We start from the raw sequence: 13,766 nt of genomic DNA on the forward strand, positions 1-13,766 counted from the left end.
TCCAACTCTCTAATTAAGAAAAAAAAACACCAAAACCCAAACAACAAACCAAAACCAAATGAACAAAACTCAAAACCCAAAGAAACAAAACAAAAAGAACACGTATCTGAGTTACTTACCGAGATACTTACTTACACAGTAAGTATCTGAGACAGTACTTACTACAATGTCTTCAGGAAAGGTATCCAGACTGAAAGAGCCATCATCAAACATGACTTCATAGAAAAGTTGAGACGTCACTTCTATGACTCTGCAGCTATAGTATCGTGTATTCCTGTGTTTCGTGATGACTGTCTGCCCAATGGTAATGGCCTTCTCACATGCTTTAGTTCTCTTGAAAAAAGGAAGAATTTAAAAGGAAAAGTAATTTTAAGGTAGCAGCTTACTCATCACAAATTTATCAGTGTCAAAATTTACCGGTGTTGAAACAGAACTGGTAGCAGTTCACTCCTCAATATAAAAACTTCAAATGAAAAACCATTCCTTCCAATCACGATCACATAAATTTTTTTACATATGAAGCTTCTGCATTTTATGAAAAAACAAATGGCATCTGAAAGAAACTAATCACAACACTTAAAAATACTTTTGCAACTGATGCCTTCTAAGTATTCTGCCTTAGATAAATAACACTTAGAAAACTAGAGGTACTTGTAAATTCTATTTGTAGAATAATTTGTACGATTTGCTTAAAGAAGAGGTAAGATGTGATGAATCCAGACTATGGCCTTGCACTGTCTGGGATTTCAGTATCACTCTACATAATTGCTTAACATTTTGCTGCATGGCATGCAATAACTAAATGAATCCAGTTCTTTTCAGACCTGTCTACGGCAATGTATGCGAGTAACTTCTTAACCTATACTGTGCAGAAATCTTGCTTTAAAACTTTAGACATTGATCACTCTTCATCATTTATTTATGCAGTATATCAGCAACAATATTTTTTTTGTTTCTCACTTTTAATTCCCCAGAGCTAGCTACGTCTATCAGAAGAGTAGGAGGGTTATTAAACTATGAAAAACTTCTACATCAATAATTGCCGGATGGATTCTATAAATTAAAAAAAGAATGGAACCACTTCAGTGAGCAAATGCTCAGAAGCTCACCTGATGCAGACAGCTGTTACATATCAACTTCCAACTAATGCATCCCCATGAACCTTCCACTTCAAAAGCAATCTTCTTCACCAGAAAAAAAAAAATCAAGAGCTTCTCGTTCTCATAACACAAGGAATATCACCTCTCTCTTATGATCCTGTGTATTCATTACCTCACAAAGGTCCATTTGTTTACTCAAAAGTGAGCCATCGTGACTTAGGCTACACCTGAACAGGTAAAACTTTTTTCATAGCAAAAGATGCTACTACAAGGGGCAACTACACTGGTATATACTAAACATAAAATGTTTTTTTTTCTTTAGAAACGTTTATATGAATAACATGAAAATACTTTATTACACATGCCAAAGTAATTCCTCAATGTCCTAGCACTGCTTTTCAAACTTTCAAAGGCAGTGAACTCTTCAATCAATGCAATCATCATTAAAAGTGTCTGTGAAAATCTAGAAAACGCTACAGGTGTAGAATCTTCAGCATTAATATCAAAGGGAGAACCAGGGGCAGCATCAGCTCTTTTTGTTAGACTCCAAGCATCAATAATAATGTCAATGCTTTTGAGGAAGAGAGAAAAACGTCCCTAAACTTGAACACTGTTTTTGCGGAGACCGCAGTCACTATCGTGACTCTTTCTTAGACCAACTTCTGGGATTTGGAATTTTTAAACCTCTTTGCTCCTGCAAACTAAGGGCAAACCAAGTACGAATATTCTGCACCATTTCTGGAGACAGTGCACTAAATCTCTGTGTGTCAGAGCTCTGCCTGACATACGCATTTGGAGGATTTAGTTGAGGTCACCTCAGATAGCAAAACCCAATGATGTTTCTGAAGCATTTCCAAGTTTACCTAGAAATAATGTTCTGAGCACACTCACAAATTATTTAACCATTTATATTGATAATAAAATTGTTTCTTCCTCATTTTACCTGTCTGTAGGTACACTAAGTAGCAGAATTAACTACATAAATAACAACTTATTGGTGTTATCACAGGAGTGATAACATGTCCATCAGCACTTTCTATCCAATCTTGAAACATCTGTAAACATAAATGTTAATTTACCTTCCAATTCTTGACTTTAGTCTATTCAGTTATTGGGAGTAGGGGGAAGGAATAAGAAGTAAACTGGAGAGCATTAGTTAATTTACTTGTATGAGATAATAGAAAAAGTTTGATATTATAGTGCAGAAGCCCAAAGAGAAATACCTCTATTAAAAGGTTTAAATGTTTTAAAAGCCTGAAGATGGAACTCTTCAGAGAGGATGGAAGGCAAAATATGTTTTGAAAGACAACACAGGCTTATTTAATGATAAAATTTTCAAAGAAGAAATGCCATTACTCATTAGAACAAATAATAAAAAACAGAAATGCACCCTAGCTCAAGGAGAAGATTATTTTTTAGTATGTTATCTTGGTAGGATTCTTGATTTATTTCTCAGAAAAAATATTGACCAGCACACTCTGTAATTGATTGCATGTCCCAGAAAATATTTCCTGTCAGAAAATCTTAAGAATTTATTGATGTTAAGAATGTTATTTTTGATCAGAAAGGACAGTTGTTATGTAAGGGAGTCTATCAGATTAAAGAAACAGCTGTGGTAGTTACCAGATTACTGAGAAAGCTGCGGTTTAAAAAGCGTGATTTTCTTTAACACTACCTAAGCCAAGGATGAATAAAGATAGTGGCAGAAATACAGAAAACAACCAGATACAAGGAAAAAAATGTTAACCTCCCCTTCTGTCTGCAAACTTCAAAAAGATAAGAGGGAAAATTACTTTCTTCTTCATTTTCTCTATGGCATGACATAAAAATCTGGTTAAATAAAGTATATAAAGTGTATGTATATGAAGTCATAACAACTACCATGAAATAGGTATCTGATGTACATCTAAATATCTAGAAACTTTCTCTAACCACAATTTTTAATGAGGATCCTCAAAGTTCTGAGATTTATTCGATACAGACACATAACTCTCATCTCATTATTTTAAGCTTACTCCTCAGAACTGCAATTTAGGCATAGAAATGATGCATGAGATTTCGAAAATACGCCAGCTCATGATTTTTGAATAATATGTCCTTCCTAAGGCATGCCTTAGTCTCTCCGAAATGCTAAGGGGCTGGCAGCAGTTAGCAAACAGTGGCCAACAATTACATTGCATTGATCAGGTATTCAACAGAAAAAGTCTACAGATGCCATTTGACAGTATCCCTTTGTTCCCTGCGTGCTACAGAGGTGGGAACTGGCCGATAATCATAGAATCATAGAATAGTTAGGGTTGGAAGAGACCTTCAAGATCATACAGTTCCAACCCCCCTGCCATGGGCAGGGACACCTTCCACTACACCAGGTTGCCCAAAGCCTCATCCAGCCTGGTCGTCAACACTTCCAGGGATGGGGCATCTACAGCTTCTCTGGGCAACATGCTCCAGTGCCTCACCACCCTCTGAGTGAAGAATTTCTTTCTTATATCTAATCGAAAGCTCCCCTCTTTCAGTTTAAATCCATTGCCCCCTGTCCTACCACTACACACCCTTGTAAAAAGCCCCTCTCCAGCTTTCCTATAGGCCCCCTTTAGGTACTGGAAAGCTGCTGTAAGATCACCCTGGAGCCTTCTCTTCTCCAGGCTGAACAGCCCCAACTCTCTCAGCCTGTCTTCATAGCAGAGGTGCTAATAATAGCAGAAGATAATTTGAAATAGCTCAAAAACTACAACAGCATAGTTTTTTTTGCGACTCATACCTTTGTCCCTTCTAAAGACAGTTAGGCTTTCAAAATGCATGTTACCTGGGGCTGCCTAGATGGCCTCTTCTGACCACACTTCCCAAATGAAACATCACCTGTGAGTGTATGTTTGCCTCCAGCTGGCTTTCTCCGACCCTCAATACTGTCTTTGCTAATCTTGCATGAATACCTTGGTGGTTTTTTTTTCCTGCTAGTATAGTTGCACACAACTTCTTTTTCTCATTTCCTTGTGTATGAAAGAGCTCTTTTAATCAAAACAAATCCATCTGCAGCACCTATTCTCAACCGCACGTCCAAGTGCACTTGAAGTTTGATGACAAAAAGGTGTGAGGGATATGTTTCATGCCCAGAGACAAACACAGTCAAAGAGGAAAAATGAAAAAAAACATGACCTACTGTCTGTAAGTAGTAAATCGCAGGGCCTTCCTTGCATATTGATACTCCCATTTACATAACAAAATAATACAGGCTGTGACAGGAATAATCAAAACCATTCTGTATACAACAGCTTTTCTGCTAGCAAATTTTTATGTTATTTCCAAAGCTGTACCTCCCAGCAAATACAAGAGGCATGCTCAGTTTTCAGAACGTGTGTTTTAAAAGTCGAATCAACATTTAAAAACTCCAGTTCCCAGCATTTGTATATTTACTTTATTTGGCAGCACTATACGGATGCAAGGATTACGCTTTCCCTTTTGATTGTCTTTATGATGATTTTTCACCACAATACCTGCCAGTATTTGCCATAGTTGACATTAAAATAGTACTCTAAGAGAAAATCCTAAAGACAATACAGAATCTGATCCTCAGTCAAAGAGACTTGTGCAAGTATATTGATGAATAATTTGGACACAACTTGCCTGAGATCATAGCCATATATAATGAGAGAACAATACTTCACTATTGCCATAAGCCCTTGCCTTAGGTAGAGACACTAATACCAGTAATAACACACATTTACCTGTATATGGATGTCCTGGTTTTGACTGGGACAGAGTTAGTTTGCATTTTTAGCAGCTAGAAGAGCTCTGTGGTTTGGTTTTAGTCTGGGATTCGTTATGAGAAGAATGTTGACAGCACACTGATGTTTATAGTTGGCCCTGAGACGTCAAGGACTTTCCAGCCGCCGCGTTCTTGCCAGTGTGCAGGAGCACAACAGGATGGGGGGGAGCACAGCTGGGACGGGGGTTCCACAACTACCCTTGTAATTTGAACTTAGATTGAGGGCCAAATTGGCCAAAGGAGTATTCCATACCATGCCCTATCACGCCTAGTCTAGAGATGAGGGTTGACCGGGAAGTGGTGCTTGTTCATGCTACTCAGAGGGCTCTTTCAGACTCCCAGAGTTCTCTCACTCTCTCTCTCACACTCTCTTTTCAGGCTTCTCACTCATCCAGGACTGCAGTGTTGGGACTTGGCCATTTCAGGATTGCTTCCTGGGTCCAGACAGGTGTTGGTCACTGAGTGGTGAGCAATTACACCACACATCACTTGTTTGTACATATTCTCTCTCTCTATATATATTTTTATTACTTTTATTATTTTATCACTATGAGTAGTATTATTACTATTTTTTTTTTTAATTTGTTCTTATCTCAACCCATGAGTCTCCTTCCCTTTTCTGCTTTAATTCCCCTGGGGCTAGGGGAGGGTGAGCAAGCATCTTCAAGGCCAGGTTGGATGAGGCTTTGGGCAACCGGGTGTAGTGGAGGGTGTCCCTGCCCATGGCAGGGGGGTTGGAACTGGATGATCTTTAAGGTCCCTTCCAACCCAAACCATTCTGTGATTCTATCATTTAGTTACTGGACCAGTTAAACCATGACAACAGGTTTGATTTTGTTGAGCACTCTCACTGATTTACTTATTGCAATATCACTGTAGATGTCTGTCACAGTTTTTCCTAGTGCACAGAAGCCATCCCTTGGTTTTTGAGTTTTGGGTTGTTTGGGCTTTTTTTAAAGCTGGAAGAAAATAGCAATCACCAGTACTCACTGAGCATTTCGGCACAATAACTAGAGGCTATATTAGTGGAAAAAAAAAAAAACAGACAATTTTGATTTTGTTTACTTGAAATGAGGAGAAATAATAGTGTCCTTGCTTTATGTATAACATTTTCAACTCCTAAATACCAGAAGATATTTTTTTTTCTTGCTGACAAGACAATCTATTTGATTCCTGTAAAAATCTAAGTAGTGAGTAAAATATTTCAGTCTGCATGTTTCCCCTGTTCTTCTTTCAAGAAAGGAACTTAAAACAACAGACAAACAAAGAAAGTTCATTAGCAGTAAGACACATTGCTATGCCTAATGCTGAAGAGCAATGTAATTTCTGCATGAAGGAATAGCTAATAGCTAACAGCTAACAAAAGCATAACAAGAAAACCAATGGTGAAAAAACTTCCAAAGACTTAAAGATGTGATTAGATTAATTATCCAAAAGACAGAGTATAAAACCAAACATTTACCAACATATGGCAATCATCTCCTTTGTCTCAGAAGTAAGTTAAGAATTTCACAGAAGATTCGTTAACAAAATATCTGATCTTTCCAAGTTTTGGCCCAATGAAAAACACAAAAGCATAATTTTTATTTCTCTTCTGCAAATCTGATTTTTATTTGAGCCACAGGAAATAAGTTAATAATACAGAATTTTTTCAAAAACTTTTTCAAAAATTTTTTCAAGATAGTCTCACTCCAAGCTACTTTGCACATCCTTCACATAACCTCTCAAATAGCAGCCACACGAGATCCTGTTTCTCCATAGCTGATGTTGCTTTTTTTCCTTTGACACTGCCTAATACAGGTCAAGAAAATCACTAACGAAGAAATGGATTTTATGGGATTCCATGTTGCTCTGTTATGATTGTGTTTTTATTCAGATGAACACGTGTTTTGATTTTTACCATTCAAAATAATCGCTATTTAATAACTTCTTTTCAGAGAAAGCATACATTAAGAAAGTTAAGTGCCGAAGTCTGCCCTGTTTTAAATGAGATAGAAAGTATAAATTCAATTTACACAAACTAGCTGGTTTTCATTACCGTTTTGTAGGTATTTCTATTAATAACTAACATATGAACACAGAAAATATCTGTTTAGGACAGATGTGCCACTATTTTAAGTGCTGTATAAACATGAAAGAATACCAGACTGAAGCACATTTACCATTTAGTGTAACAAAAGAGAATAAGGTGAAGAAAATCACATGTGTTGTTTAACAGCATAAGGGAACTCTAACATCAGAGACAGATATATTAGAGGAAGTCAGAAAAATTAAGGGGTGGAGGAAGTGGCCACAATATTCATTTGAAGTGGGAATAGGAGAAAGTATTATACAGAAAGTCCTGTTTAATCAGGGAGTGATTTCCCAGCTACTGATGCCACTCCCACTACCTAAAGAGTTGTGCCCCAAAAATACTAGACAACATTTGGGAAGAACAGCCCTATTCTTCCCAGGCATGATTTTAACCCAGTAATTTTCAACTATTGGTAACGTTTTCCAAGAAAGCAAAGAAAATTATCTTAAGTTGCCTGTACAGATAGAGGTTTAAGTTTGTTTTTCAAACCAAACTTTTTTTCTTGAAAAACATTCGAAGAAAATAAAACTACACGAAATGTACTGGTTTCACATGTTAATTCATTTTGGAAAACAAAAATCTTTAAAAGGCTTAACAATTCTGTAGCAGTTTTAAGCCGGGACACGTAATTTGTTTCCCTTTTAAGAACCACCAGCAGATTAAACACTCAGGACTGACTGATTACACTGTTTGGGAGGCATCACATCTTACTACACTCAAAAGAAAATCTTACTCTTCAGTAGTTTTGTCATTAAGACCAAAGATCCACTGACAACCTCTTGAAAAAAAAAAGACATACATTATGCAGACATTACCTGGGTTTATTTCTCTCACTTCTAACATACAATGGAGATAAAAAGTTCGAAACTTGCAAATTCTCAACTTGACTAATTTACCAAGCTATTTCCTTAACAAGACTACGTTAAGTCCTTCTAGTTTGCTAGGAAACAAAATACAGTTTTAAAAGCCCAAAATAAACAGCAAGAGTTCTCTTTTAACTGAGCTAGTAACGATTCATTTGAATTAAAGACATTAAAACCTACAAGACAATAACAACTAATTCTTCATCTAAAATTAAAGGTTCCTCCTCAGCACAGGCTAGAAGTAAAAAGGCACAGTAAGAACATGAATTTTCCTGGCATACCAGTGTTACTTTGCCAGACGACAGAATAATTATAACTGGAAATTTGCAAGACACTGTTTGGTCGCGTAATGAAGAACTCACATATACACCATACCCTTTAGCTCACAGTATCTGTGAGTATTTGCAAGATATTGTGACCTGGGTATTTGCAATACGCTTCAGGTTAACAAAACAGAGAACTCAAGAAGTTGTTCTGGCTGTCAAAACAGTACGTCCAACAATGACTCTAATCTAAAAATGTGTTGGGCATATCAAGTACCATTTCTCCCAGGTATGGAGAGAAATATCTCTTCTTATGCCATTGCATAAAAAAAACCCCTTCAAGATGTAATGGTTTGCTTGTATGGAAATATGACAGATGGAGCTATTATATTCCATGATGTGGATCCTTTCTTCTGTTTTCTCTGGAAACACACTTTAATTCTGCAATTCTGGTTTTTTTTTACTAATAAAGAAGCAAATTCCTTACCACATTTTGGTTGGTCTTGTGCCTGAAACACGTGACGTAGACAACGTACGGCCAGTCATCAGGTTCCATCAGCACTCCTGCAGCATGGGCACAGGTAACATGAAAGGAGGCTGGGCAACGTCCATACGAACACTGAATGCAGGCACCAGAGATTTTCTTAATTCTCTCTCTGCAGAAGATACATTTCTGTAGAAGCAAAATAAACAGAGTATTTACCATACTACTCCAACTTCGTTGACTTCTGCAAGTATCTCAAGGACTGAAAAGCTATTAGTGCTTCACTGATTAAATTTTACACCTTGCAATCCGCATGGCAAACCAGCATTTATGAATTACAAGGTAATTTAGTAACATGATAATTAATAGACAGCATTTTTGCCTTTTTTACATTAATATGAAGACAATCTGTTCTGGTACTATGGTAAGAAAACTGATTTATAGATATCTATTTAAAATTTTAACTTCAAATTCCATACACTCCTATGAAAATTAACCTGCTCCTTCTAAAACAGGTATATCAAAAAACCTACACATAGTTCTGCAAAAGTAACAGCAAGACTCAAAACCAAACAGAACATGTCTGTAGGGCTAAACAGGACTTCCACATATCGTTATCCTAGCCCCCTACTTCGAAGCTGGACTAAATATATACTTAGACAGCCTTTGGGAGATGGCTAATCTAACATGCTCATGGAACGGTTTCTACAACATCCTCAGATAACCTGTTAGAGTGGATAAATCTCCCCTCAGTTAGAAAGGTTTTAGCTCAAGCCTTTGCCTAATTCCACTGCTGAAGGCTGTTCCTAAGCTCCTTTTCATTTTTCCTAGTCTGGTTTTCATTAGTTGTATATTTAATGTAATGGTTTTCCCACATCATATATTAAAACGTGATGTCAAGAGCCTCACCAGTGTCAAGACATACCATTTTTTTTCCTTTTGCCAAAACGGAGACCACGTCAACATATCGTCACTATTGTGTAAATGACATAAGTAGGTGGCCCATATGAAACAAATGAAGGGACATGAGCTAAGTTAACTAAGCCTGGAAAACAAGCTTCACCATACTAAAAAAGACAAAGTACACGACGACTGGCTTCTGGCCACCGAAAGACATTAACAAACCCACTAGACAGAGTAAGGACTTTAGTAACTTCTATGGACAACTGTGTTATATCACATATGGGAACTATCCTCTGATAACTCTCATCATGGCTAACAAAACTGCAAATTTAGTGATGATCATAAAATTGTTTCAGCCATTGTAAAATACAGACATTTTATTTAATGTCACGAAACAGTGAATTCAGTAATTTGAAAAAATACTACTGGACTAGTGATTACTTCCATTCGTTCTAAACTCACTGGTCACCAATTTTGTTAAACATCCTCTTGCCTGCCTGTGCTGGGAACACGAATAAGAATAATTTTGACTTATTTTTACTGTATAGTTGATAATTCAAAGTATTTCAAATTATCTCACATCAAATTCTTCTTCCCAGGTTACCAGAGAATTTCATTCTATTGTTTATTAACTTGCATATTCTGAAGAAAATCTGCAGAAATCGTATTGTATAATTCAGCATTTACACCGTTTCAATGGCTTCTGGCACTCACTTTGCAACTGAAATAATGCCTTTTACAAGTACTAGTAGTCCTGTCAAGCTCATCAGCATGCAGGGTTTGGTTTATGCATCATTCTGAACGTAAAAAACTCATCAAATTCTGCCTTCATGTCCACCCTCTGAAAGCCAACAGCCTGCGTGGCTTCACACAAGCAGAAGCAAGAGTAGCATTTGGCATCTGGAACTTTGTTAAAAATTTTACCTATCATTCACTAATTCAACCAGAACTCTGCTCAGTCTGCTGTGGCAGCATCACATCCGAAAGACCAGTAAGAGGTAAAGATGATTTTGCCATCAAAAGAAACGTACCAGAGACTTCACTGATATGCTGATATCTCATGGTGCATTTGTACTCATGTGCATGAAACCATTTTCAGAAAAGTCAAGTAACTGTTTCTTGAGGGAGCTTAAGGATTTTTTTATATATACATATTCAGAACCCAGTAAAGTGGGAATTCCAGAAAGAAAAAACTGTTGAAAACTATTACGCGTAATGTCTAGACACTGAGCTCAAGCAAATATACAGCTCCTGTTGAATGTTTTTTTCACACAGAAATACAAAAAAATTCACCAGTCAGCTTAAGGAGAGAAGAAAGACATAAGTATGAAACACGTATGAGTATAAAAACAAACAAACAAACAAACAAACAAACAAAAAACGACTGTGTGTTCTGACTAAAACACTCCAAAAATGCTGCTCAAACAAAATGTAGAGAATGGGGAAAAGGGAAAAAAAAGAACAGTAAAGTGCAGCTAAACTAGCGTAATGTAAGGAAGCATGTTACAGCACGAAATGCTGATCCCCTGAAATTATTGGCTGCACTTGTGCAAGGCAGAAAACATGCAAACACAACAACGTGGCTGTACTTAGCATCTTACTAAGGTACCATAAAAACTTGTGAGACATGGAAATCTAAAACATCACATGAGTAATGCTTCAGAAAAAGATGTACTTACAACTATATATTTATGTAAAATTGTTCTTCTATTTTAATATCTTAAGGCTTATCACCTTTCAGGATTTGAAAAGCTGAGAAAAATAAAAACAATATGAGGACAGTGAGAGATGCTGGAAGGGAAGCTGAAAGTGCAGTCAGGAAAACTGAAAATGTAACACATGAAATTGGTTCACCAAATCCACAGAAATTAAAGCAAAAGTTCATCCCTCCCTGTGGAAGAAACTGACTTCTCTGTTCTCTTCCAGCATAGGTTAACTTAATAAGAACATATTAGGCAAACAACATATTGTAAGAAAAGTTATTCCTCACAGTACTTTTCAGAATTGCAACTTGAAAAAAATAATTAAAAAATAAGCTGTTAAATCACTATTGACTATATTCTGATTTCCTTCATGCTGGTGTAAAATTACAGCAATACTGATGAAAAGTGACATTATTTCAGATTTATCCTTATTTAAAAGGAATACTGCTTGGCCATATATAATTATGTGAAGGCGGACTTCAAGTCTCATGACGAAAGTGAAAATACTTCCTGTGTTGAAGAATAGATGAATCTATCTCACTGACAAGTACAAGAACAGTAGTTGTTACATCATTTAACTCCAAACACACATTAACCTTTTCTGTTTTGTGGTACACTCTCACACTCCTCAGGAATCAGAAAGATTCACATAATGAATATGAATGAGGAGAAAAAAGTTACTGTACATAAAGGGGAAAAAAAATCTTATTTCTCTCTCTGTTTATAGAATACCATAAAAATTCTGAAAATTAGTCTTCTTTCAGAAAGCACAAAAAGAATCAAGGTTGACAAATAAGCATAGAATCACAGAACCACAGAATGACTGGGGTTGGAAGGGACCTTCAAGATCATACAGTTCCAACCCCCCTGCCATGGGCAGGGACACCCTCCACTGCAACAGGTTGCCCAAAGCCCCATCCAACCTGGCCTTGAACACTGCCAGGGATGGGGCAGCCACAGCTTCTCTGGGCGACCTGTTCCAGTGCCTCACCACCCTCAGAGGGAAGAGTTTCTTCCTTAGATCTAATCTAAATCCGCCCTCTTTCAGTTTAAAGCCATTGCCCCGTGTCCTATCACTACACGCCCTTGGAAAAAGCCCCTCTCCAGCTTTCCTGTAGCCCCCTTTAAGCACTGGCAGGCTGCAATAAGATCACCCCGGAGCCTTCTCTTCTCCAGGCTGAACAGCCCCAACTCTCTCAGCCTGTCTCCATAGCAGAGGTGCTCCAGCCCTCGGATCATCTCCGTGGCCTCCTCTGGCCCCGCTCCAGCAGCTCCATGTCCTTCTTGTGCTGGGGACTCCAGAGCTGAAGGCAGCACTGCAGGTGGGGTCTCAGGAGAGCAGAGCAGAGGGGCAGGATCCCCCCCCTCGCCCTGCTGCCCACGCTGCTCTGGGTGCAGCCCAGGACGTGGCTGCCCTTCGGTGCTGCCAGCGCACACACAATGAAATACACCTCCTGTTATTTGTAGAGATGCTGTATCTTTTGTGCGAGTGTGACACCGAAAGGGCTGATGCAGATACACCTCAGCTTCACAATAAGCCTCAAACTTCAGCACGGATTTTGCAAAGCACATGTATGCACAAATAAAGTCTGGTGTACAAGCAAATTCACACAGTGTAACTGCATCAGGCAGCAGGACCCCATTCAGAGATAGGAGAAAAGGCTCCTTCATCTCTGAACACATAAGCCAAACAGTTAATCTTCCATATTTGATTAATACATTCAGAATACACAGAATAAAAGCAGAACAAACTACAAAAATGTGCTTTGCGTAGACTTGTGGGACCTTAGCTGAGCTACATACCAAGCTGCATATTGGCTGTAAGTAGTAAACTGAACTGTACTGGTCTGACCAGACTAGCAATTCTTTCCCTCCCTAGCTTCAAACTAATAACGTATTTCTCATGCTCTCACTTGGGGCTTTACAGAACGGAACCAATCTCGAATCACTCCTGCAGAGGACAGGATCTAAACACCACTGTCTGGGCAGACCTCATGTTTAGGTACGTAAGCTTGCTACTTGTGAAATCAACAAGCTTGACCGAAATAAAGTCATGCTAATTCAATGCCCAACTGACAGGTTTTCAGTAGCTTGCAACTACAGCTGTTCCTACCAGCTAAACCAAATTCAACATCCCAGAGAGCTAGGAAGAATTCAATTTCGACTTAACGTTTGCTAGATATTAGTGTAAAGCAGAGACAATGAGGGAAGTAGCTGAGGATCAATCTTAATCAGAGGTTCAGATGCAAAATGAATTGGAGAATAAATAAAATTGTTTATATAACTGGAGATTTAGAATATAGGACAGAACAATGTACTGCAATTTTCTAGATGGTGAAATGACCTCTTTTTGGCCCCCAAATGAAAAGTATTCTGCTGCAAATGGATTTCATAATCATGGGATAGCTTTTTAATATTAATAGCTTGCAAATACATAAACAGAATGGATTTTAAAGAACAAGTCTAAGGAGACTGGATGCCAGCATTTTGCAGAAGAAAGCCCACAGATAGCTTTCATAATAACTTTTATGTATCCTTATATAAAGAATTTGATATCACTTCCTTCAAAAAGAGTAATGTTTACACAATAATATTCCGGTCCCTAACAGG

The 13,766-nt window shown here is 37.8% G+C and overlaps 1 protein-coding gene across 1 annotated transcript in view; it reads right to left on the reverse strand.

The window, feature by feature from the left end:
* The window catches only part of KDM4C (lysine demethylase 4C), a 286,953-nt gene that overhangs the window by 23,637 nt on the left and 249,550 nt on the right, over positions 1 to 13,766 (reverse strand). Inside the window, exons 18-19 of the mRNA XM_086628662.1 lie at positions 8,554 to 8,739; positions 163 to 333 (exon numbers count right to left, since the gene is read on the reverse strand). Of these exons, the coding sequence (XP_086484788.1) occupies positions 163 to 333; positions 8,554 to 8,739 (357 nt within the window). The remainder of the gene's footprint in view (positions 1 to 162; positions 334 to 8,553; positions 8,740 to 13,766) is intronic.

The sequence above is a fragment of the Tauraco erythrolophus genome, chromosome Z, assembly GCF_009769465.1.
Source record: "Tauraco erythrolophus isolate bTauEry1 chromosome Z, bTauEry1.pri, whole genome shotgun sequence".
In the NCBI taxonomy this organism is placed as follows: domain Eukaryota; kingdom Metazoa; phylum Chordata; class Aves; order Musophagiformes; family Musophagidae; genus Tauraco; species Tauraco erythrolophus.